Consider the following 23,758-nt stretch of genomic DNA (forward strand, 5'->3'; position numbering starts at 1 on the left):
CTATCTCAGTTATTGAAAGGCGTGTGGAAATCTGAGAGTACAACCTAAAAAAAGCAGGTTTTGTTAGCCTGTACAATGGATTAAACATGGTGGTGTTTGTAAAATTGCCCATTCCATCTGGGATGCAAGTATTTGTAAGATTCGCAATTCCATCTGGGATGCTTCTAGGTGTCCTGTGATCCTTAAATGGATGCTCCTGACTTGGTCTCTGGAGTCAGTGTAGCCAGGTGTCTTGAGTTAACATTCTTAAAGGAGAGTTTTTCAGAGTAAAAGCAGTTCTTCAGAAAATAAAACTTGTTCTTGAACTTGATATCTGGTTCTTAAGAAACAGGTTCAATGACTGTTAAATGTTATTCTATCTCTGACAGGTGCTTTAACAAGAATCTGTTCTTACCTGCTTTCAGCATGGAATTCATGATGTTTTAACCTGTTTTGTGCAGCTAGGGGACTGCAGCTGCTGAAAGATGCCTTTTCTGCAGCTTGGTAATTCCTTAGATAACAGCAGGTCAGTTTTAATGTGTAGTCTAGTTAAAAGGCCTCTCTCCGGTAAGATTAATAATTTATTTAAAGTTAGTAAGTGGTTGGGGGGGGGGGGGGAGAGGGGTGGAGAGATTTGCAAGAGCATTTGGTTTAGCTGCTTTCCCATCTACTTTGGAAACTATTGTGAAAGTTCATCGAGGAGGGAAACCTGATGAGGAAATGTCAGGGAATGCTGGAACGCTGCCTTTTTACTTCTGAGTTTGGCAGTGAGGTCTTAATTATATAGTCGTTTTTCATAGATGTGAGAAATGTTGACTTCAGGAAAAAAAAACAAAACTGTAAGTAATTACTACTCAAGTGTGTTTAAGTACTTCTTTGTTGAACTGGTAGTCTTAACAATAACAAGGGCAGCAAACTTCCAGTCTATTCAGGGTTTCCCCTGAATTTACATCTGAATGTTTTGTGATTTAAAATCTGCCTTTCTATGCTCTGTAGAAGGGTTATGGTGTTCCTTAGCATATTTTCTTTTCTAATAGGATGGCATGTATCTTCTTGTATTTAAGAGAATAATTGAAGTTTTATTTATAGGGAAGAGTGGCTAAGGAAAAAATAATTCAGTTGGGCTAAAATGGCATGTATTTAGTTTTTGTTGTTGTTAAAACATTATAGCAAAGGCTTGCTTAGACACTTTGTATTTATTTTTCTCCTCCAGTGTTTGCTCTTTCATTCTTCATCAGAATCCAGAAGAGATAAGTAGAGGTTCCAGAGGATTTTTGTAAAAGTTCCGGCTCGTTGTGGTGTTACTGTAAGGTGGTTGATCAAGAAACTCTAAGACTCAAGCTGAATTATTAGAATTGTCTCTCTAACAAGCTGAATTGTTAGAAAGCAGGCATTCTTTCATAACAGCCCTGGATGCCTGGCGGTATTTTACTCCTATCACACATACCTTGCACAAAAAGGTCTTCAGTTTATATGCATTCAGAGGTCTTCCCAGAGGTACATACATATTCCATACAAAGTCCTGGAACCTCACATACCTATTCAATACAAAGTCTGGGAGAAAGTCCCTTATCTGTTTGATGTGAAGAAACCGACCCTTCCCATTATCTAAAACAATGAGGTTGTCCATTAAGGGATTTAACATGCTGCAATTTGTATTAGTGGAGGCAAAATAAATAAAATCTATATCACAACCAATCTCTGTTTTGAGTTAGTTATTTTAGGTTAGTAGTATGCTTTAATTTTGTGTTTTGAGTTGTTGAATTTTCTATGTTGATACAATGTCTCATTTCTGTTACATGAGTTTGTACTGAGGATGTTGTGGGGACATAAGTAAGGTAAATAATGTTTTGGTCTTTTACCTAGCAGATGGTTGACCCTACTCTAGCAGAAATGGGAAAGAATCTGAATGAAGCCATGAAGATGCTAGAAGACAGTCAAAGGTATATGCAGAGAATAACAACCACAAAGCAATAGTGTTTGTGTGCATGTTCTAATTGTAAATATTGTTGTTATTAAGCAAGATGGAATTCACTCCTAATATTTTAAGGTCATACTGTATTCTGAAGCTTATGCCTACAAAAAATTGTTTCACAAATAACAGAATTTTTAAATCTATATGTATTTTATGCTCTGTAATATTTAGAGCAAATCCAGAGTCTGTTTTTCACATATAGTAGATACTTTCCTGTTACTGTGCAAGTAACTTTCATATGTTCATATATGAGACTAACATTTTCTGTTAAAGAACTCAAGAAGCAAAATGTAGTAGATCTTTAACTCAGTCTTGACTAAACTTTTCAGAACACTGGAGTAGTGTGGAGTCTTCTCCTCTGGAGATATTTAAGACCCACCTCTACACTCTTGTGCCACCCTGCAGTAGGTAACCTGCTTTAGCAGGGGCCTGGTTAGATTGATGATCCACAGAGGTTCCGTTGCTCCCTGCAATTCTTTGACTCTGTGTTTCTTTTTTGGTCTCACCAGATCTATTTCACCTATTTTTGGTGAAATAGGTTGCAAACATGTGAGTATGTATTTTTGTATGTCAAGGTCAGCTACAAAACACAAAGTAAATATGCAGTTTGTTTTTGTGTCTTGTAGAAAAGTGGAGGAGGAAAATGAAAAGAAGTATGCACGGAAGGATATTCCTGGACCATTGCAAGGCAGGTAGGCAACAAGTACTTGTTTTATAATGCTTTATAACTGTTATAATAGGTATAATACACGTAGTACCTCTTAAGTTTTACCAGGTCAGGTACTACAACAACTTTTATGACAGTTCCTATAGTCACTAAGATTACGTCTAGGTGACTGAAGTTTTGAATTAACATATTTAAAAAAAAATAAAAAAAATTGTTGGTGCACGTAGCTGTGATTAAGACTAAAGGTAGGTATACATATAATGTAGGATAAAGATTCACTAGGACATACAGCTGGTAAATTAATAGCTGAGACTAATAGTGTTGAAAACTTTAAAAACAAAAAAATTCCATTTGGCACATCCATTGAAAAATTCTCGTGGAGCTCTTGTGCGTGTGGCAGAAAAGATAACTGCATCTGAAAACTAAGACCTAAATTTTCTGTGCTCTTCACTCTATAAAAGATTTACTTAAGAAAACACTGCAAAATTTATTGAAGTCTTTTATGTACATAAACCAAATTTCTTTTGAGGTGGAGTTACTGTTTTTTTTTAATTTTTTTTATTCTAAAAATGAAAAACAGTTTGAAATACGTGTGTCTTAAATGGCCTCCTTGCTAGACAATGTTGCTTGCTTTGTTGTTGTTTTTAGTGTTTGTTTTGTTTTTTTGTTTTCCCTCACTGGTAAACCAGTGGCCAGGATATGGTGAGCATACTTCAGTTAGTTCAGAACCTAATGCATGGTGAGGAGGAAGAGGAGTCTTCGCAGACCTACCGGTAATGTCAATATGAATATTTGTATGAGAAAAATAACTGATTTTGTTATACCCTGTAATTATAACAGAACTTACGATTTAAAATGCTCTAATGTGTAAAAATGGCATGTAAACGTGACTTTTTAGTGGCTACTTACCTACATTCTATAGTGAAGTAGAATAATGTGCTGTTCATGGCTTTCTTAAAATTATAAAGCCTTAAACGAGTTAGGGCTATTGTTAAACTGAATTGTAAAAGGAAATGGTTTCTGATTAGACAGCTCACTTTGCTTTTTCCCTTCTGAACATTGTATCAAGTCTGAAAGTCTTACTTATCTCTGAATACCAGCAAGCTCTACAGGGAGATGTAGTAAATCTTTTTAAGATGTCCGTTTTCCTGGGTAATGGAAATTATGCTAATTTATCTGTAGAACGTTATCGGAAGTTAACAATTTAAAAACAGTTTGGAGAAGAAAAAAGCAAACAAACACAAAAAACAGAACTAATGAAAACTATGCCTGTAACTGTATTTCTAATAAGTTTCCTGAGTTTTCTCAGCACAAGGAGAGAAGGATATTTGTTTAATGAACATTCAGGTCACAGTGCAGATAAGGTGCTTAGTTCCAGCTGATTACAGTAAACCTTCCATTTGCCTAAGAATTTTATTTGAATAGCTAAAAAAGAAGCTGAGGTGTTAAAAGCAGCTAAGCCAAGTGAAGCACAAGTGTTGTCTATACTTGTATTTCACTCTGTTAATGTACAGCAGCGGGAGGGTGGATGGTATACTGTATTTCTTTCTGATAAATATTTAAAATTACATGTCAACAAGTTCTACCACTATGGAAAAAAATACAAACATAGAGTTACTGTAATATTCATAACTAGTATTTAGTTGGCAGTTTCTCTGTTGTGGCTGCAGACTTCAAAATGTTGGTGAACAGGGTCACATAGCTCTACTGGGACATAGTTTGGCTGCCTATATATCAGTACTGGACAAGGAAAGACTGAGGAAGCTCACAACAAGGATCCTTTCTGATACTACTCTCTGGCTCTGCAGGCTTTTCAGGTGAGTTTCTTTGAGAAACTTGTGTATGACTAGGCAGTAGTAATTCGTTAAAAAATATGTGCATTTTCAGCAAAAGAAGCCTCTTGCAACTAATCTTCGAAAGGTCTTAGAATGCATCTCTTTTCTTTAAGATGCTGAATGACAGGAACAAGTTAGTAATATGGTTGCCATAAAAATCCTGTTACAATGGCTGCATGTCAGAGTTAAGGACTAAAGTACAGTTGCAGACACAAGTGGTTGACAATTTAGTTGAATTCTTGTTTCTTGAGGCATATGTTTGCGAGGTCTGAGGTACTTTATACCTTTGAAAAATATATTCAGTAAACTTCTCCTTTACTCTTCCTGGATCTAGTTCATTTTTCTTGGTGTGGTAGGTAATACTACAAAAACTGACGATACAGTGAGATCTTTGATAAATTCTTGTTTCATCATTTGGCATAAGTGTAATGTTCCACAAGAGAAGAATAACGGGAATCATCTGTATGGGGCTGTTAGAGTAGGAAGGGACTTGCTGATTAGAAGTTCCTTTTTTTTTCCTCAAGCAAAAATAAATAAATATCCCATTTTATCACTCATGATACTGTAGCTTTCAAAAAGTTGTGCCAGTACTGCTGACAAGTATGCTACTGTTGTGTGTTGTGCGTGCAAGGTGTAATTTTTTTTTTTTTAAAAAAATAAAAAAAGCATTTGTGGACAAATACCACTCTTAAATGTGTAGTCCTGTAAAATTTACTTATTGCACCAAAAAATACTAAAAGAAAATTATCATATTTAAGTTGTTCATTAAATTTATGTATCTACTGTTTCCACTGTTGCTGCTTGCTGTAGTTGATGACCGTTGAGGGATTGTCCTCAACTGCTTGTACCATATATTTATTTTGCTTGTTTCTTACTAATCTCAGCCTGTCCCAACAAAATTTCAATTTCCTTCTACTGTGCTTTATCCTGCTTGGATGGTAGCCATATCATTTTTTCTTTGTGAACTGTTATACTGGTCAGTGTTACTTCAGTTACTGAACTGGCTATTGGTCTGTGGGGTTTTTTTGATCATACTCAGCTTTCCTTACAGGTATGAAAATGGGTCAGCTTATTATCATGAAGATGATCGTGAAGGTCTGCTAAAAATCTGTCGACTTGTTATTCACACTTGCTATGAAGACTATACAGTAGAAGGATTTAATGTGCTATGTACTAAGCAGCCTGTTATATACATTAGTTCTGCAGCTAGAACAGGCTTGGGCCAAGCTCTCTGCAATCAGGTAAAGTAAATCAGGCGGGGCTCCAGTAAAACTTAGTTGTCTTCACATTGCTTATTTGAAATCTAAATTTTAACAAATATATCCACATTTCCTGCAAGAAACTGGTGCTTTTTACTCAGTAGTCTTATAAATTTGTTGGGACTGGTGAAATTTTCCTGTAAATCTATGTGTCTGCCTGGGATGTATGCCGGAGCTTCTTCCAGATTTTTCCCAGTGATATTCTACTTTGCTGAGTGAATACATATTTCCCCAGACAAGCTATGCGGTCTCTGCAGTTCTGCTGTTTCTTCCATGCATTTGATAGCCATTGTCATATTCCTCGTGAGAAGATTACTCTGTCTCATTTCTGCATTGTCTTTTGAATGTAATAGATTTTTCTACCTTTATTAAATTATTATACATTTCTGAGAGTTATTGTTGCAGTTTGAACTGTTGCAGTTTGGGAGAAAGAGAAGGAAGGAAGAGGAAGGAACCCAATTGAGATAGGAGAAACTAATTTATTAAAAGGAATGTGAGATAATACAGAATAATTAAGAATAATAAATCAAATGAACCAAAAAATTAACTGAAAGGGGGATAGAGAGAGAGAGAGGCAGGTTGAGTCTTTATCAGATCCTCCACAGCTAGCCTCCCAGAGAAGATGAGAGGACTTCCCCCTAGACTGGAATCAGAAGATCACGTCTCCTAGAGCCAAAATTTCTGTGAAATAGCTGAGTCTGCTAGAAGCACAACACACAGGAAGTGCACCCAGCACTGTGCTTAAGCATCAGATGGCCTGCCATGTGACGTCCTGGTTTTAACAGTATTCCATATCATGACACTTAACAATGATTTCCATGCCTGTTAAAAAAGGATATGAAAAAAGACATTTTGAACAGTGAAGTCTGGGTGTCAGATTTCAATTTTGACTCTAGGAAAAGCATAACTTGAGTGGTTTTATGGATTTAATGTTCTCCCACAGTAAAAACAGTAGCAAGGTGGATGAGATAGGATTTTCAGATAAGACTGTAATTCGATGCCAGTAAGCTAGGAATGTGAGAACATACAGTGTGTTAGCATTACTTTACTAATTCTGCTTTTCAAAATTATAAAACATAAGCAAAAGTCAACTTCAGTTATTAAATGTTGACTTCAGAGAAATAAAGCTGGTACCAAGAAGGAAGTAGACAAAAATAACTTGTGGTTTTTTAGTGGTTAATTAAGTGGTAAAAGTTATCGTCTTTCCAGGCAAAATGTTGCATGTAGTTATTGATTGAAATTGATGCAAAAAATGCTGCTAGGAACTTTTATTTTGGGAGCATTTTGCTTCTGAGTACAGAGCAGAGATAGTTAAAAATACTAGTGCCTCATCTCTTGTTGGTATGGTAACGTGTCCTTGTCAGGTGATCACTGAACTTAAGTGATGATGTTTCAGCTTAGTGGTATATGTTGTAATGAAATAGGAAGTACAGCAGTGACAGCAGAGCAGCAAGGTCCTAGGCAAGCAGCAAGGGGGATTTGCTCAGATGCAGTGGCTGTGGGCAGAGAAATAAAGGAAAGAAGCTGCTTACCTTCAGAAGGCCTCAGGTATGCAGGGATCTCCAGCAAGATACCCTCGCCTCCACTGCCAACCCTTCAATGAGGGCTAGTCTTCCAAGTACCTGAACTCCCCTGGGTTGGCTCTGCCTTCCTACCAGGTGCTTAGTGACCACTTCAGTCTGTGACTTAGCATTTCTGCTACAGTTGTAGAGTATACAACACTTTGATTACAACTGAGTAATCAGACACTAATTCCGTTTCTGTGAAGTGGAAGCACAAATTTGTCTGTAACTGTGGTTACCTTAGTTTGCCAAATCTTCCATACAAAGTGATGAGTATGATTAACTAGATTTCAGTTGTCATCTTCCAGGTTAAAGATTAAAATATGTAAGAGACTTTCTTTCTTCCTCTGCCATGTTAAGCATAAAAAGTTATCTGAAATTTGCCTCCATAGCAGAAGAGTAACTTCAAACTTAGTAATGTGAATTAATCAGTGTGCTCAGAGTAGGCAGCTTGCTCTCTGCTTTGGGGTGAAGTATCTGTGAAGTTCCAGTGGAATTTGGTCCATTCAGAAAGCAGACATGCTTATAGAATGCATTAATTGCAAGGCTGTCCAAGAAAGAGAGGCTTGAGACAGGACACAGGTATCTAATTAGAAATGCTCTATGCATTTCAAGTACTAAACAGACATTGACTGTATGGAGCAGTTTGTTTTCAATTCCCCATATGCTTTCTTTCCTCTGCTAATAATTTAATCATAAATTTCAGTAAGATCCTTTTCCAGGATGTAATACCCAGCTTTGTATTATCAGGTTTATTCATTTTTTTTGTCACTTAATATGTGTATTTCTGCAAACATTTGAAATGATTCTCCTGAAGCATATCTGAGTTGCTCAATTTCCATCATTTTTATTGCAGCTGGGGTTACCCCTCTCTTGCATGTGCCGTGTGCCTTGTAACACTATGTTTGGATCTCAGCATCAGATGGTGAGTTTGTCTTCCCTAAGAATTGTTTTCATTAATAAGCTTTTTCCTAACAACTTTATTAACATTCACTTGATTTTTCAGCCTCTTGGCCTGCCATAAGCAAAATTTTCTAAAATGTTTGTGTTGGCCTGGTAATTTGTTGTGGGTTTTTTTGTTGTGTTTTTTTTTTTTTTAATATACATAGTGATAAACATTTTAGTCCAAGATTTCTAGAATGTGCATTGTAGAAGGTATGCTTACAAAGTCCACTGTGTGTTTAGGTTGTATTTTTCACAAAAACTTTTTTGACCTTTGTTTTTTTAACCTTTTGAGAAGAAACTGCAAGCCACAAATGAAGACACTGAGAACACCTTTCATAACTTTAGTATGCCGTCCCTTTTCACTTGTAACGTGCTTTTCCAGTTCAGTAAAAACAAATCTCTATTGTTTGATCCACATACTTATGTCTTTTTCCTATTGGTGACAGGATGTTGCTTTGTTGGACAGATTAATTAAAGATGATGTTGAGTGTGGAAAACTGCCTTTGTTGCTTGTGGCTAATGCTGGTAAGTGCTGTGGACAGACAATAACAAAAAAGGCATGCTATTTCATGAGCATATATAAAATCCAAAACAGGCTTAGTGGCTGTATGTTAAGAAATATTGGGAGGTATCTTGACCACACCATTTGTCTGTCTAGAGGGAGTTTTATTTACCGAATTCAAAATTGGATTGTACTGCTACAGTGCTGTTTACCTCAGATGGTGCACTAATATAACTAAAACTCATCTTAATGTGTGCACATCTTAATGTGTGCAGATCTTGTTGAAAGTCAATTTCATGTTAATATATCATAATTTTTTATAGATGTGCCATCAACTTTACTTTAAAAATATGCACTTTTCTCTGGTTAATTAAGCAAAATTGATCATAAGTAAGTGGCTTACTTGCTTTGGACTTAAATATACATATAAGACAATCTTGGCTTCCGTTCTTCCAGTTTCAGTCATACCTTGAAAAAGAAATACCTTGAAAATATTAAATATTAATATTTATTTAAAAAAAAAAAAAAAAACCCTATGGGTGCCTGCATAATTTAGTCTTTGGAGTATTTCTAGCATGCACTGGCAAACAAAGCTAGCGTCTTCAATTTTATCCAGAATACTAATAATACTAATTGTACATATGCTACAGTGATATGAATATTGTGAAACTGACTGTTCTTAAATGTCTTCCTTCCTACTCCTGTTTGTGACTTTTCTGGCAACAGTACAAGAGGTCCTTTTACGTAGAGTCCTAATTTGCATGCTTACCCTTTGTTGTTTCACTTTTTACTTTTCAACGAAGGAACGCCAGGTGCTGGGCACACAGATAAACTTGGGCGACTGAAGGAACTTTGTGAGCAGTATAATATGTGGCTCCATGTAGAAGGGTATGAAACGTGAGATATATGTTTATAAACTATGTTCATGTAAATGCTCAACTGATGAACACCATATAGTTTTATAGCTAACCAGCTAGCAGAAGACCAAAATACTGTCTTTATTTTTGCCATATTAAGAATTTAACATGGTTGTAATTTTGTCATTGTATGAGATTGTTTCACAAATGGAAGAATAATTAATTGATCACTCCAGCATAGGTTATGTGTTACTTTTACTCAGAAGGTAATCTTTTCTGCCCTTGCTTTGAATAGCTTGGAGTACAAACAAAAGAGAATTTCATAACAATTCAGGGGAGACATTTATACAGTGGTTATCAAGAATGGGAAAGGAGGTGGAAGTGTCATTGTGCGCCTCCGGTGGCGCAGTGGTAGGAATGCCACTTTGCAGCACCGGTAGGCCCGGGTTCAAATCCCCTCTGTGGTGCAAGTGGTAGAAGTGCCGCTCTGCTACACAGGAGGCTCAGATCCCGGGGGTTGGACTCGCTGATCTCTAAGGTCCCTTCCAACTTGCACGAGACTGTGCTACTGTGATTACTTCAATGAATGTTGTCAAGAAGGGTGCCACAAGTGCAATATGCAGTATAACTGGGAGGAAGTTTAAACCAGAAAGAAAAGACATTGGAATAACTTGGACTATGTTCTTATATTGTTTGAGCATGGAGTAGAGATTCAGTTTCTCTCAGTATTTCATTATGTAGTGTCATTTTTGTATGCCTCTGATTCCAAATTGCTGCTGAATTACAGATAGAATTTTGTTTTGGGGGGGGTGATTTCCCTGAAGTTCGGTCAGATTTTTAGGATGAAAGACTTCTGGATTTGGGTTTAGAACCTTGGAATTCCAAATAGCAACATCTGCTGCACAATTCATTAAAATTTTATTTATGTGTTCAAACAAAAATGACCTCACTTGTCACACTAACGTGACGTATTTGAACTGAAGATTAAAGCACTCTCTTAATACACACTTAGTATGTGCTAATACTGCTTTATTTTTCCAGTGTGAATTTGGCAACTTTGGCTTTGGGTTATGTCTCCTCTTCTGTACTGGTATGTTCTACCATATCTGGAAACCTTATAATGCATTGTAGAGTTTAAGGTCATGATCAAATCAAAATGCATGTGGTTTATATTCTGCTTATTGTAATAAAATTCAGGCGGCCACAAAATGTGACAGCATGACTCTTACTCTCGGTTCCTGGCTGGGTCTGCCAGCTGTACCTGCAGTGACACTCTACAAACATGAGGATCCTTCTTTGGTATGTTCAGCTTTTCAGTCACCGCTCACAAGACGTTGAGGCTGTAGTTGCAATTGCCACTAATCTGGCAATAATTGAGTAACTGAAAAAATGTTAATCAGTTTTTGTTTTCCTTCCTAGTCCTTAGCAGCTGGGCTGACATCAAGTCAGCCTGTAGAAAAACTTCGTGCCCTGCCACTGTGGCTATCCTTGCAGTACTTAGGCCATGATGGGATTGTGGAGAGGATAAAGCATGCTTCGCAACTAGTAAGCAGCAGCTTGTTAATACATTGATTATGGCTACTTGGCTTCTCTGTTTATGGCCTGGAGAATGTTCTTGAGTATCATCGTGATCTGATTTAACAGTCTGAGCCTCCAAGTAGAAACAAAGCTCAATAAGCAGCAACAGTACAAGTTATGCCCAGATAGCTATCACAGAACACTGTTACACTCAGGAGTGTTTTAATTATAGATCTTAATACATCTTTTTTTTATCATTATGTTGTGTTGTAGAGGAATCAGCTAGAAGTACTGTAGTTGTTGGCAGCATAGCATATGTTACTATATATCACATTATGAATAAGTAATGAAAGCAAAATGGCTATGTTCAAGGGAGGGATGTGCTGTTAGTTTATATATTTTATTATTTTTTATGTGTAAAATTCTTAATTTTTGTTCTTCCTAAATTGTAAAACTACATAATCATCTGTCACTCTTCTGTATTAAACATTCTGCTTGAAAACTGCTCAGAGAAAGACTTAATTTTCTTTCTCTATTTATCATGATACTGATTCTTTCCAGTACTTGAAGGGAGCATTTAAAAAGGACAGGGAACAGCTGTTTACATGGGTTGACAGTGACAGGACAAGGGGGAATGGTTTTAAAGTGAGACAGGGGAGGTTCAGGTTAGATATTAGGATTAAGTTTTTCACCCTGAGGGTGGTGATGCACTGGAACAGGTTGCCCAAAGAGGCTGTGGACACTCCATCCCTGGATGCATTCGAGGCCAAGCTGGATGTGGCTCTGGGCAGCCTGGTCTGGTGGTCAGCAACCCTGCACACAGCAGGGGGTTGGAATTGGATGAGCATTGTGATACTTTCGAACCCAGGCCATTCTATTAATTGAAGTAACAGTAAATTTACAAAGCTTAACAAAAAAAAATCTCAACACATTTCTTCAAATACAATTGCAACTGCGCTGTTTTCAAAGTTCATTACTTAAATATATATATGTATGTATAGATAGTCCAATACATTATGTGGCAGAAAATGCCTTGTTTATATAAAAAACGTTTGTACCTTAAAAGTATAGCATTCCTTTAAAATTGAGAGTGGGGCCAGAAATCTGTGGGAAGTTCCTATAAAGGTGAAAGTTCCTATAAAAGTGAAGAAACTATTGGCATGAGAGACCAGAGTCACAAAATACCATTAGTCATCAAGTTGTGTTTTATGGCTGTTTGTTTTTTGTTTGTTTGTGGCACCAAAGAGCGATCTTAGCTTTGTAATGGTTTATTCATAGCCCAAAACCACACTGTAAGAATGTCCTTTTTTTTGGTAATGGAATAATTTAGGGAGCTATTATAAACAGTTACTGTTGTAGCAGAAGAGTTAATTTTCTCACATCTACACACAGTGCTTTTGCTAGTCAGCAGTTTGTAGTATCCCTAGAATTTTGTCAACAAATACATTAAGACAATGAAAAGCATTTTGAAGCATTTTGTATTGATTGATTGTTTTACTAGAAATAGGAAACGCTTTCCTGTTAAAACTTAAATTTATAAAGAACTGAATGGATCTCCCACACTTCGCTGACTTTCGTTTGCAAATAGAAATTATGTTGGTGACTACTTAAAGTTTGTCAGAATAATTTTTGTGTTCCAGGAGTATGTATTCTTGTCCTTATTTTGTTTCCCTTTTGCTGTTCTCTTGTAGAGTCAAAGGTTGCTGGAAAACTTGAAAAACATGGATTTCATTAGAACTTCGGTACAATCTGCATTTGATGCATAGTTTTGTCCTCACCTATTAAAATATACAGATATTTTTTGACTCAAAAGACATTATCTAAAAATACTTTTTAGGATGTAGTTTGTACTTTGAAGATGCTTGGAGTCTCTTTTTATTAAGTTTGAGTATTCAATGAAATTAGTAGCTTGGTTGTGTGTGACATCTGGATTGTACTTGTTCCTTCACTGTGAGCTCTTGCACTCAGGGGAGCTGACATACAGGAATTGTCTCCAGACCTTGATTTAATTTCTGCTTAAAAAACCTGTTTTATTTTCTTAGTAATACACTTATGAAACCAGTAATAGTTTTATGAAACTATTTTCCTTAAATCTCATAGGTTCTGACTGCATCTTGCCCACAAGATAATGCTATGAAACCTGGGAAAATACATGCTAATGTTATCCTAACTGGCAGTTTTGCAAAAGGATTTGTTTTGGAAATTACATCTAATGTATTAATTCCAAGTTCAGTTTTTGTGATATGTTCTGTTTAACACTTTATTTTTAGGATCCTTCTGAGTGACAGTAATCCTTGTATTGCATAGTTGTTTTTTCCAGTACTAGTGGCCTTGAGAGCTGAAGTTACCGTGGCCTTTGCCCCTTCTGCTTGAGTGAACCTTGCATTTGTAGGATTCTTATGTCTTGAGTTGATTACAGAGGTTGCCCAGTGTGTTTCTCCTACCCAGAAATGAGAGTCAGATATCTTACTGTTACTCCTGCTGGAACTGTCTCAGTGTCCCAAGATTCTGGAGTGATTTTGAAGAAAATTTTCTTTAAACTTTAATATCCGAGAATACATAGAGTTAAATCAACTCTCTTCAGTAAAATACATTTGTTAGTGAATGTGCGTGGTTCTCTTGCTTTATGGTGATTAAAGTTTAGTTATGCATGCTGTAAAACATGATTTATTTTACATTCTTTACTGAAGTGCTTACTCACATTCCTGAGGAGTTCACTTCTATGTCTGAGGTAGTATGAACATTGTTACTATAGTCAGAACAAAATGATTTGCTTTGCTTTCAAGAGTCTAAAAAATTCTTCAAAGGTAATATTTTATTTTTTAAACAACTCTTTGAAAATATATTTAGTATTTTATTTTTCTTAAGGTTGAAGATGAACTGAGTTCACCAGTGGTGGTATTCAAGTTCTTCCATAAGTATTTAAATAGAGGTACGTGATTTGTTGTTGGATTTTTTTTGTTGGTGGTGATGATGTATTTTTATTTATTTATTTGGGGTTCTTTTAAAAGAGATTATTAGGTATGTTATTACTTGGTAGATTATATATAGCACGCTTCTCTTGTCTAATTTGTCATTAAAAAGGCATACTTTTACCTAGTGATAAAACCACACAGGTTTTTTTTAGATAGACTGCAGTGTTCTGTATTTTCCTTCAGTCTTGACTGAAATTTGAATATGATTTTGATCATGAGCTGATTATTAATCATCTTCCATAAACTGCAAGCTGTATTTGAAGGTACTGATGAGGGAAGATGTTCCAGTGGTTTTTGTTGGCACTTCCCTGTTTCTTTTAAATGTTTAGTGGCCAGTTGCAAGCACTGCATTACTTTCTTCTACTGCTGTTTTCTGTTGTAGTCGTTTTGAAAATAGCGGAACACCATTAGAACAGGTCTCTAAATACTGCCATGGGTATAGGAGCCACATGGCTCAGGGCAGAGAACTCTCTTTTGATGTGCCATCCCAAAAGAGAATTTTTGTCCTCTCTGCTCCAGCAGAGAGCGTTATGCTGTTTATATATGCACACATGGAAGGTGGGAAGATACCCGTTTGGGTGAGACAACTGACTACTAGAGAACTTTACTGGTTTGCTATGAGTGTTGATTCTGATACTGTGGATTTTTTTGTGTTTGACATCGGGGAAAGGTTTTGTTTTTTGTCTAATTAGTGGCATTAATTACAAAAGGAAATATATTCATTTTGAAACACTAAAATGACTTTTTACACTGATGCGTTTATTTGAACAGCTTTACATAGGCAGAAGTCGATCATCTGAAATATAAGGATGTAAAATGTTTGGCTGCCTTCTCCATGTTTTGTGTCTATAATGTTGGGTTTTCTTAATTCTTATTATGTTTGTGTAGTTTAAAACAACATGTTAAAATTCATTTTTAACAGTTTATTTTTAAAACTAAACATCACTGCATGTTATGATAACTGACTTCTGGTATTTTTTTAATAATTCCTCATTAGTTTATTTCATGTTCAGTACACGCTTTAAATGTGTTGCGTTACCTAGGAAATGTAATCATCTTTCGTCTAAACTTCAGGTTGTCTTTTTGTTTAGTTAATATTTAATATTAATTCCCTCCTGTGATTCTTGTATTTTTGGATTCAGATCAAAGACCACATGCTGCACAGACCTCAGCTGTTCAGCACCCTGTAATAAATAATGGACACATTTATGACACTTTCAATCAGTGGGTAAGAATTTTTTTATTTTTTTTTCACTTTAGGAAAAAAAAATAAATGAGAGTTTAATTCTTCCAGGGGTTCATCAGTAATAATAAAACTTTTGGTAGATGAGCTTAGTAATTATTCCTGATCTGATATCCTTAGCAAAATCTGCTGGGCATCTTGGATTATGAAGAAAGATTTGGTCTGAAACTGTTGTTTTCATGCTTATGTTGTTTTTTCCTTTAACATGTAATTCTTAATGACGCTATTGCTGCGTCTTAAACGTTTGGTCGTGTTTTGTTTTCCTTGGACTTGTGTAAAATGTGAAAACTTCAGAATTCTTTTCAGTTGTCAGGTGATTCACTGACAGTGTTTGTTTAGTTGTATGTAGACAAGCTTTTTTTTTCTCCTAGCTTGTAGTAGAATTATTTTGGGAAATGTTGTGCACAGAGCTGAGCATAGAGTTATTCTACAACGATTACATAGTAACTATGGCATACTCAACAATTCTGCAAAGTTTCAGATTTACAGCTTATTTTGAATTTTCATGATTTTAAGCGTATGTTCAGTTTATTTCTTGCTACAGGCAAGCTGAAGGGTTTTTGTTGTTGGTTTTTTTTTTGCCTTTTTTTTCTCCAGAGGTGATTTTAACAAGCACAGAAAACTGTTTAGCAAGTAGTTCTGTTGCACATCTATACACTCCTTTACCTGAGACTTATCTTTCCAGCTAGGAGAGCAGCTGGCACAGCTGGTTCCTGCCAGTGGGATTGATGTGGTAGAATTGGAAGACGAAGGCACATGTGTGCGTTTCAGCCCATTAATGACTTCTGCAGGTAATATTCACATTACTCAGCCACTTGTAAAAATTGGAATTTGCTATAAAATTGTACATCAGTCTCCTGGTATGAAAGCAGGCACGCTCAAGAAACTTTACTGTATTATCCTATTATGAAGATTATTTATTTTTAATAAATTATACTGGCTTAATCATTTCAGGTTGCCTTGGTAGTAAGTGCACTACGTCTGCAAAGATGAATTTTTATCAATTATATTTGTGAACTTGTTAGGAAAAGCAAGGAAGATTTGCTCTGTTTCTAAGAGTCATACAAGAAATACAAAGGATAAATCATCTCAGCCTTTCCTTCTCCCTGCTGCTTATCACAAGAAAAAGATGTCTGATGTTTCTACACAGGTGATTCTGCACTGAAGCAGTGCTTGTGTTCAAACTGCAACTAACTTAGAACAAATGTTTTCCAAACCTCTAGGTTATTTATGTAATTACTGATGTCAAAGGGAAACAAATCTGCATTTTGGAAACTCCTGAGAATTTGCTCAAGGTAGCACCAAATGCATAGTTGGTTTAGACTTAGCAGCTGGATGGAGCAACTTAGAGAGAACATCAGGATGAGCTGATGAGCGGTTGCACCTTCTAACTTTTGTGGGGTGGTTTAGGCTATCAGAATGCATGACATCAGTGTGAGAGGATCCATAGTGTACATGGGGAAACTAGATCGTAGAATAAAACTGTTTGATGATGCTGTGATTTTTACCATTTTAAAAGGAGAACACGGGAACTAATTTGTTATCTTGTTAGCTATGTTAAAAGGATTTTTTCTGATGGAGGCTACTGATGTAATGAAAAAAATAGATACTGTCCTTATTAGTTTGCAACTAATTTTATTTTTAAATTTTATTATCTTATTTTTGTGTAATCCTTAGCTCTGATTGTTTTGATTTATCAGTGCATAGATAAACGAAGATAAGACTTTGATACATACAGATCAAGGTATTTCAGTAAATTATAATTAACTTACAGAGTGGTTTATTTACATATTAAATAATTCAGGCATCTATGCATGTCCATTCACTTTCACTGCTTGCTAATACATAGGCTCTTTAGTTTTAGGGACTGAAATACAAGATGTTGATCAGTTAGTAGACTGCTTAAAAATGAAGCTACCAGTATTGACAAGTACACTGCAACTGAGGGAGGAGTTTGCACAAGAAGTGAAAAGAACAGTAGGCCTGTTGTATACTGAAGATCTCAGCTGGCCAGGATTAGGTGTTGTAAGGTATGTCTTTCAGCATTTTCCTCCTTGTGTGTGGATAGACAGTGCATTATTGGAAGGGAATAAAGGATCTCCTTGGTAGTGATTCGGATTTGTATTGCTTGCAATTACCTGGCTTTGCCCCCACTGATGTGTTTGAGTGTTTTGCTTTAAATTAAACAAGTTTTTTATATTATTTGTTTGTTTTAAAGTAAATCACAGCAGTATTTTTAATATGGAAGGCAGCATATTGATCTGTTAAGCACGAATGCAATGCTCCTTAATCATACTAACCATAATATATATTCACATTCTTGACTAACATAGTGAATAAAGCCCTTTAAGTGCTTATTCTGATTGTCTGGTACAGTCTACTGGGAAGGGTTCTGTCAAATTGAAACACTGGAAGTAATCAATATATTACCTAGAAATCTGTTGTATTCAATTGTTTGCATTGGCCAGCCTCCCCCTTGCTCCCATCCCCAAATCTCGTAATCTGTAAAGTTGTTTTCAGCTTTTGGTTTGTAAAATACAGAATTTGTAAAAATAAGCTAGATCTGTGGGGTTTATTTATGTACTCTAAAGTGAAATTACTATCTCCTGGCTTGACTTGAAGATACAACTATCAGAATGATGGGAAGAATGATGACAACAAAGAAAAAGAATTGGAAAAAATTAACACAGAACTTCTGAAAAAATTAAATGAACTGGAGTCGGATCTCACCTTTTCTTTGGGTAAATGCACTTAAAAAATAATAATAATGTAAATTGTGTTGAAGCAAGCCATCTTCCTGGCTGTATTATGGCCTTTCAGCAGGTCATATGTACATAGTTCATTATAATGCAGAATTACACTGCTGTACATGTAGTTAATTTGTAATCAACATCTGTTACTGTTCACTTCATTCCCTATTTCAGTTGATAAATGTTCAGCAGAGCGTGAGCAAGTTGCACGGTTTTCACCAATATATGAGAAAGCTAATCTATGAGCAACTAGACCTCAGAGGATTTCTTGCCAGTGTAAGAATGAAAACTGCAGGTGCTCGTCTCTGTAAACTGAAGCTTGTCAAGGAGTTTTGTATCTAGTGTAATATAGATCTTGTTCAAAACAGTTCACTGTTTTGTTTGGCTAGATTAAAGCTTCAGGCAACTTTTGCAATAATTAGTACCACTACGTATGTGTAAAAGTGCTGCATTATAGCTGTAATAATACTAATTTGGTTGGAGTCAGCTTTTAAAAATTAAGTACCTCAGGATTTTGGAACTAAGCAATTAATAGGTAGCAAAAAGTAACAAGTTTCAAACGCATTCAGCACTGATATACAATTCCCTGGCTGTATGAAATACCTGCTGTTCTTACTTTGATGTTGCTTTCTTTTGTTTTTGAGGACCCACAAATTTGAGCTTTCGTTGTCTGTATAGTTTATACCTGTGCAGATATTGCACTTAATTACTGAAGTGGGCATTTGTTTGTGTGCATATATTAGGCTTTCTAGATTCATAAGCATGGGCGTAGAATGTATTGTGATAACACTTCTCAGTATATAACCAACACTTGATTCTCCCAATGCTCACAGGGCCAGAATTTGGAGGACAGAAGAACTGTATTTATATTGGCATGGTAACTGAGGATCTGGATGTGTCAGAGTTAGTTGAAACTATTGCAGCAACAGGCAGAGAAATTGAAGAAAATTCAAGAGTACGTGTTAAATCAAAGAACATCAAAGAGCATTTCAGCATCTCTTGTTTTTCTGTACTACCCTTGGGGTAGTTTTGGGGGCTTTTTTTGTGTGTGTGTTTATTTGTGGTGTGTGTATTTGTTGTTTTCTTTTGTGTTTTTTTTTTGTGTGTGTGTGTGTTTTTTTGTTTTCGTTTTTCAAACCTGTTCAGCCCTGTTCTGCAAGCAGTGTATCCCTTTGGCACACTGGGTTTTTTAGCTTGCTGTGATGACCAATCCACCTTTTCAGCTTTTCATTTTGTTATTAACATGCAGTCATAAACTGTTGGCATTGTTGGAGGAAGCACTTGTCACCAGGGACTCTGATATTAAGTTATGCAAATTGGTGCTTGTTTTGAACTTAACAAATCTGTGGCCTTGTTTTTCCATCTTTTGGTTCCACAGTAAGCTGTTAGGCCTTTGCAGTATAAAATGTGACTGTTTTCTGGGTATGTGTGTGTATACATACATACATAAGTGTGTGTATATACATATATATATAATCTTATGTTCAGTCTGTATTTCTTTTCATTTACAATAGTAATGAAAGAGTTTTCATAAAATGCAGATTTAAATTAGAAAAAAAAGAAAAACTGACTCTTCAGTTTACATGCTCAAAGCCTGAATTAATAATACAGTTTCAAATAGACATAATATACATAACAATTTTGTAATATTTGTTTTCATTAGTTGTTGGAGAACATGACTGAAGTTGTTAGAAAAGGGATACAGGAAGCACAACTTCAGCTTCAGAAAGCAAATGAAGAACGACTTCTTGAAGAGGTAAGGCTATGAAGTTATGTGACAGCTTGTCATGGTGTGGTTACCTTGCTCACCAACCAGTGTTTAACTGTGGGCTTTGCAGGGGCTGCTGCGACAAATACCTGTAGTAGGTTCTGTGCTGAACTGGTTTTCTCCATTCCAAGCCTCATCAAAAGGAAGAACATTTAATTTAACAGCAGGTAGGACTTAGTGCATCTGCAACCATGTTATTCTGTGTTCTGAATGTTTCTAGTTTTATACTGAAATTGCAACACTTTCTTGTGTTGACTGAGTGACATAATGCACCTTTGGGATGTAAAGCAACATGCTCTTCACTGTTTCTCTAACACGCTGGTGAGAAACCCTCATCCCTTGCGTAGTTTACATCTTGTTCTTGCATATTGTATCACGCTAAAAAAGCTTTATTAGATATTGGCAATAGAGGAACAATTGCTGGCCAGACATGCTGTGAAAGTGTGTATCCTTGAAACATACGCTACACATATATCTATATAAGCTAGTGGGGAAGACTTTCTGCTACATTTGGGATCTTATTCTCAAAGTACTGTCTCAATGGACCTTGAAGGTCCATAGTGAAGAGAACAGTAAGGCTTCCTTGGGAATGCTTTATAACTAGATATCTTTGCAAAGTGAAGTGATTGATGACTTGCAGCTGGGGATGTGTAAAGCCCTGAAGAAAAGGAAGAACTGAATACTGGGTGTCTACCTTTGTTGTGAAGTGAGTGTGAGAGGAACTTTATTCATCTTTGTAAGACTCAGCACCTTTGTCCCTAGTTACTCAAAAACCAGCTACAGTTAAGTGGCAGTTTCAGATTAACTGAGGACATGCAGTTTCAGAAACCGGCATTAACAACAAAATTGTTACATTTTATATGCATACATATCCTGATAAGGAGAAAACTTGTCTACATTCAACTTGCTACTTCATTTTAACTTGCAGGTTCACTAGAATCCACAGAATCTACGTATGCATCCAAAGCCCAAGGTACGGGTACTACTCCACCAGCAACTCCTACTTCCAGCCTCACAAAGCAAAGACATCCTGGTAAGTTTCTACTTCATGATTTTATTTCTAAAACTCGCTGAAATATCCTGGCCTTAGCACACATCTGGTTTGTGTGACACTGGAAGACCTGCTTGACTTTTCCTTCTGTCATAATATCCAGAATGAGATCTGAAGTCCTCCCTAAATAACGTAGTTCAAACACGGCAAAGAATACTACCACAATCAGTTTTCTAAGACATCTACATCTAAGATTTGTCTTATCCCCTCAAGTGCATGTAAATCCAGGATCTTTCTCTGGAATAGTTGGTGGCAGCTCTGCCTAACTCAGGAGGTTGGAACTAGATGATCTTTAAGGTCCCTTTCAACCCAACCCATTCTAAGATGACTGAGAGTGAGTTTAAAATTAAAAAAAAAAAAAAAAAAAAAAGTAGGCAAACAAGCCAATAGTTGTGTATTTGAGCACCTGTCTGTTACTACCTAATACTGTGGTGACAAAGTCATTCTAGAGTGAAGAGTTACTGAATCCATGGTATTTTCTGTTTAGATATATTAGTAATTAATGTAGATTTGCCTGTCAGGGAAGCCATAGTTCTGCACCTCTTTTTAATCTGTGCTGTGATTTTCAGTAAAACTCTCTACCTTTGGAATGGGTTTCTCAGCTGAATTTTAACAATTTCTGTGTACACGGAATAAAATAACTGATGCTTCTTGCCTTGTGTACTTATCTGTGTAAGTGGAAGCAAGTATTTATATTTTATACAGTTGGGGTGCAGGTTAGCAACTGAATAAAATCTATTTCTCTGTAGTTTTAAAATTCAGATGCTTTCTTTGAAGCTCACATTCTGTATGCTACATTTTTCATTTGATGCCATCACTGGTTCTGTACTCTTCAAACACTTCACAGGTCAGAAAATTTTTAAAAGGTCTCTCAGAAATTCTGATGCGTTCAGTGAGACCAGTTCAGTCAGCCACTGTGATGATCTGGAAAAGATGGATCAGAGACCCCCAACTCTGTCACCTGGCCAAGACCAAAGACCACTGGAGACAGAAAAAACAGAGCTGCCCAAGGAGGTGCCACAGGGAACAGATAAAGATACTGAGGATGTTCAAAGCAGTGAAACACCAAATGACTGTACAAACACAGAAGAACGAGGAAGTCAAAGATAAAAACTAGACTCTGGATTTAAGACTGTGTGGATGAAGATATATGCCTCAGAGGGAAGGGTATTTTAATGATGTGTTTAAAATGTGAACAGTGCCACATGCTAGTACAGTAATGACTACTGTAACTTATTAACTGCACTAATTGCACAAATATAAATTTTCCTCACACAGGAAAGATTTGTCTTACTGCACACTTAGTACAGTTACTTTGATCCTGTACACGTTGATGTCAACAAAGTTGTAGTGAGATTTATTAACTGCCTGGCAAAAAAAAGAGGCAGTTACAGTTACTTCAGTCTTGACAGTAGATGCTAACTCAGCAGCCACATATAAGATTAAGAATACAGTTTCATCCAATAGTTGTAAGTTGCTCTTACGCATATATTTTTAAGAAACTGCCAATTTATTTTTTTTTTAATATAAATATGTTAAAAGTTCAGTTTATCCTCTCCATTAAAACAGCCTAGTCACAGTAGTTCAATTTTTGCTTTTATTTTCATTTTTTTAACACTTACAAACAACATTGCCAAGCAGCTGTGGTGCAGTGAACATTTAGGGATGGATGCCTGACTATGTATATAGGAGTCACGCAACTGTACTTTGTTGTCACCCTTTTTTTTCCTGCAGCAATATGACTTGACTTATTCAGCTGAGGCCCTGAGTACAGGAGGATTAAGTAAGTTACTAAGTTGTGAACAGCTCAAAAAGAAATAGTGCCTCTGCATGCCTAAATGGCTTCTTGCTTCTACCACTGAAAAGAATCACCAACGCTTTCTTTTTTTCCTTTGCATGACACTGATAACACATGTAGTGTTAACCAGACTCTTCTTGTTACATATATCTAAAGATAGTTACAGTAGAGCTTGAAAAAAAAAAAATAAATCCACACTATATTTGTGCTGATTTCAACACTTGCTTTTGAATAACTTTCCTAGGCTAGGAATTGTACAGACTCAATGAAAATATGTAGTTAATTTACACTACAGCATAAGATCATAGTGTCCAGGACTACTTAAGGCACAAGTTAAGTTTTGGATGCATCAGAAGCTAGTGTGCACATCTTCCCCCCTGCCCTCAGCTGATTTAGCATAGTTGCTTTGCTGCAAGCTTTCAAAGCTTCTTGTGGAAACAAGATCTTTTGGAAAGCTTGCTCTGTAACGATGCATCTGATTTTGGAGAAAATTTTTCAATCCCTAACAGAGCTAGACACACAAGTACTATTGATTGGTTTGTTCCTTTTTTTCCAAAGGTTATCAATTTAATGGCTATAATGGTGGCAGGATTAACTTTGATCTGAAAAATGAAGGGTTTTTTTTGAATACTAATATCGCCCCATTTGACTTTCAGCATCGAAATCCTGTGGGCAAATTTTGCTGCTGGGGTAACTTACATGAATCGGAGTGCAATTTTTCTAATGTGCAAAAACAGCTGAGTTGACTAGTCTTCCTCAGTGATTTCTTTGGTGCAATGAATAGGTTAATAAGAGTAATTTGTGAGAAATAAAGTTATCACCACAATGATAATTTTTTAATGTTTTTATATTTGGAATTGTTAAATCAGTAGTTTTGGCGGAATGAGCTTTATTCTTCAGCTCCTACCTGACTGTTTCAATAAATAGTCTTCAAATTATTAGGCCTAAGGTATATTTTTGAATGAAGAAGTTCCTAGAATGAAGCTGCAGTAGACTTTATGTATAAGCAACTTCCTTTTACTTTGCATAGAAAATAATTTTCTCAAATGTGTGTTCATATAGTGACTTTTAGCC

The 23,758-nt window shown here is 36.1% G+C and overlaps 1 protein-coding gene across 2 annotated transcripts; it reads left to right on the forward strand.

Annotated features, from left to right (window-relative positions):
- Positions 1-664: 664 nt before the first annotated feature.
- On the forward strand, positions 665-23,516 carry PDXDC1 (pyridoxal dependent decarboxylase domain containing 1). 2 transcript variants are annotated; one of them, XM_015876427.2, is made up of 23 exons: positions 1,049-1,290; positions 1,849-1,922; positions 2,581-2,646; positions 3,311-3,394; positions 4,292-4,438; positions 5,508-5,697; positions 8,134-8,202; positions 8,669-8,747; positions 9,528-9,612; positions 10,623-10,671; positions 10,779-10,880; positions 11,001-11,126; positions 12,791-12,841; positions 13,968-14,031; positions 15,217-15,302; positions 16,003-16,108; positions 17,176-17,347; positions 17,940-18,058; positions 18,901-19,022; positions 19,731-19,823; positions 19,906-20,002; positions 20,764-20,868; positions 21,734-23,516. In XM_015876427.2, the coding sequence occupies exons 2-23, from the start codon at positions 1,849-1,851 to the stop codon at positions 21,994-21,996; spliced, it is 2,349 nt and encodes a 782-aa protein (XP_015731913.1). In that variant the 5' UTR covers positions 1,049-1,290; the 3' UTR covers positions 21,997-23,516. The 2 variants fall into 2 exon arrangements, with proteins under 2 accessions (XP_015731914.1, XP_015731913.1); XM_015876428.2 differs by lacking the exons at positions 17,176-17,347; positions 17,940-18,058; positions 18,901-19,022; ... (2 more) ...; positions 20,764-20,868; positions 21,734-23,516 and adding an exon at positions 16,272-16,467 and having other exon boundaries at positions 665-1,290.
- Positions 23,517-23,758: the final 242 nt, after the last annotated feature.

The sequence above is a fragment of the Coturnix japonica genome, chromosome 14 (assembly GCF_001577835.2).
Source record: "Coturnix japonica isolate 7356 chromosome 14, Coturnix japonica 2.1, whole genome shotgun sequence".
NCBI classification, from domain to species: domain Eukaryota; kingdom Metazoa; phylum Chordata; class Aves; order Galliformes; family Phasianidae; genus Coturnix; species Coturnix japonica.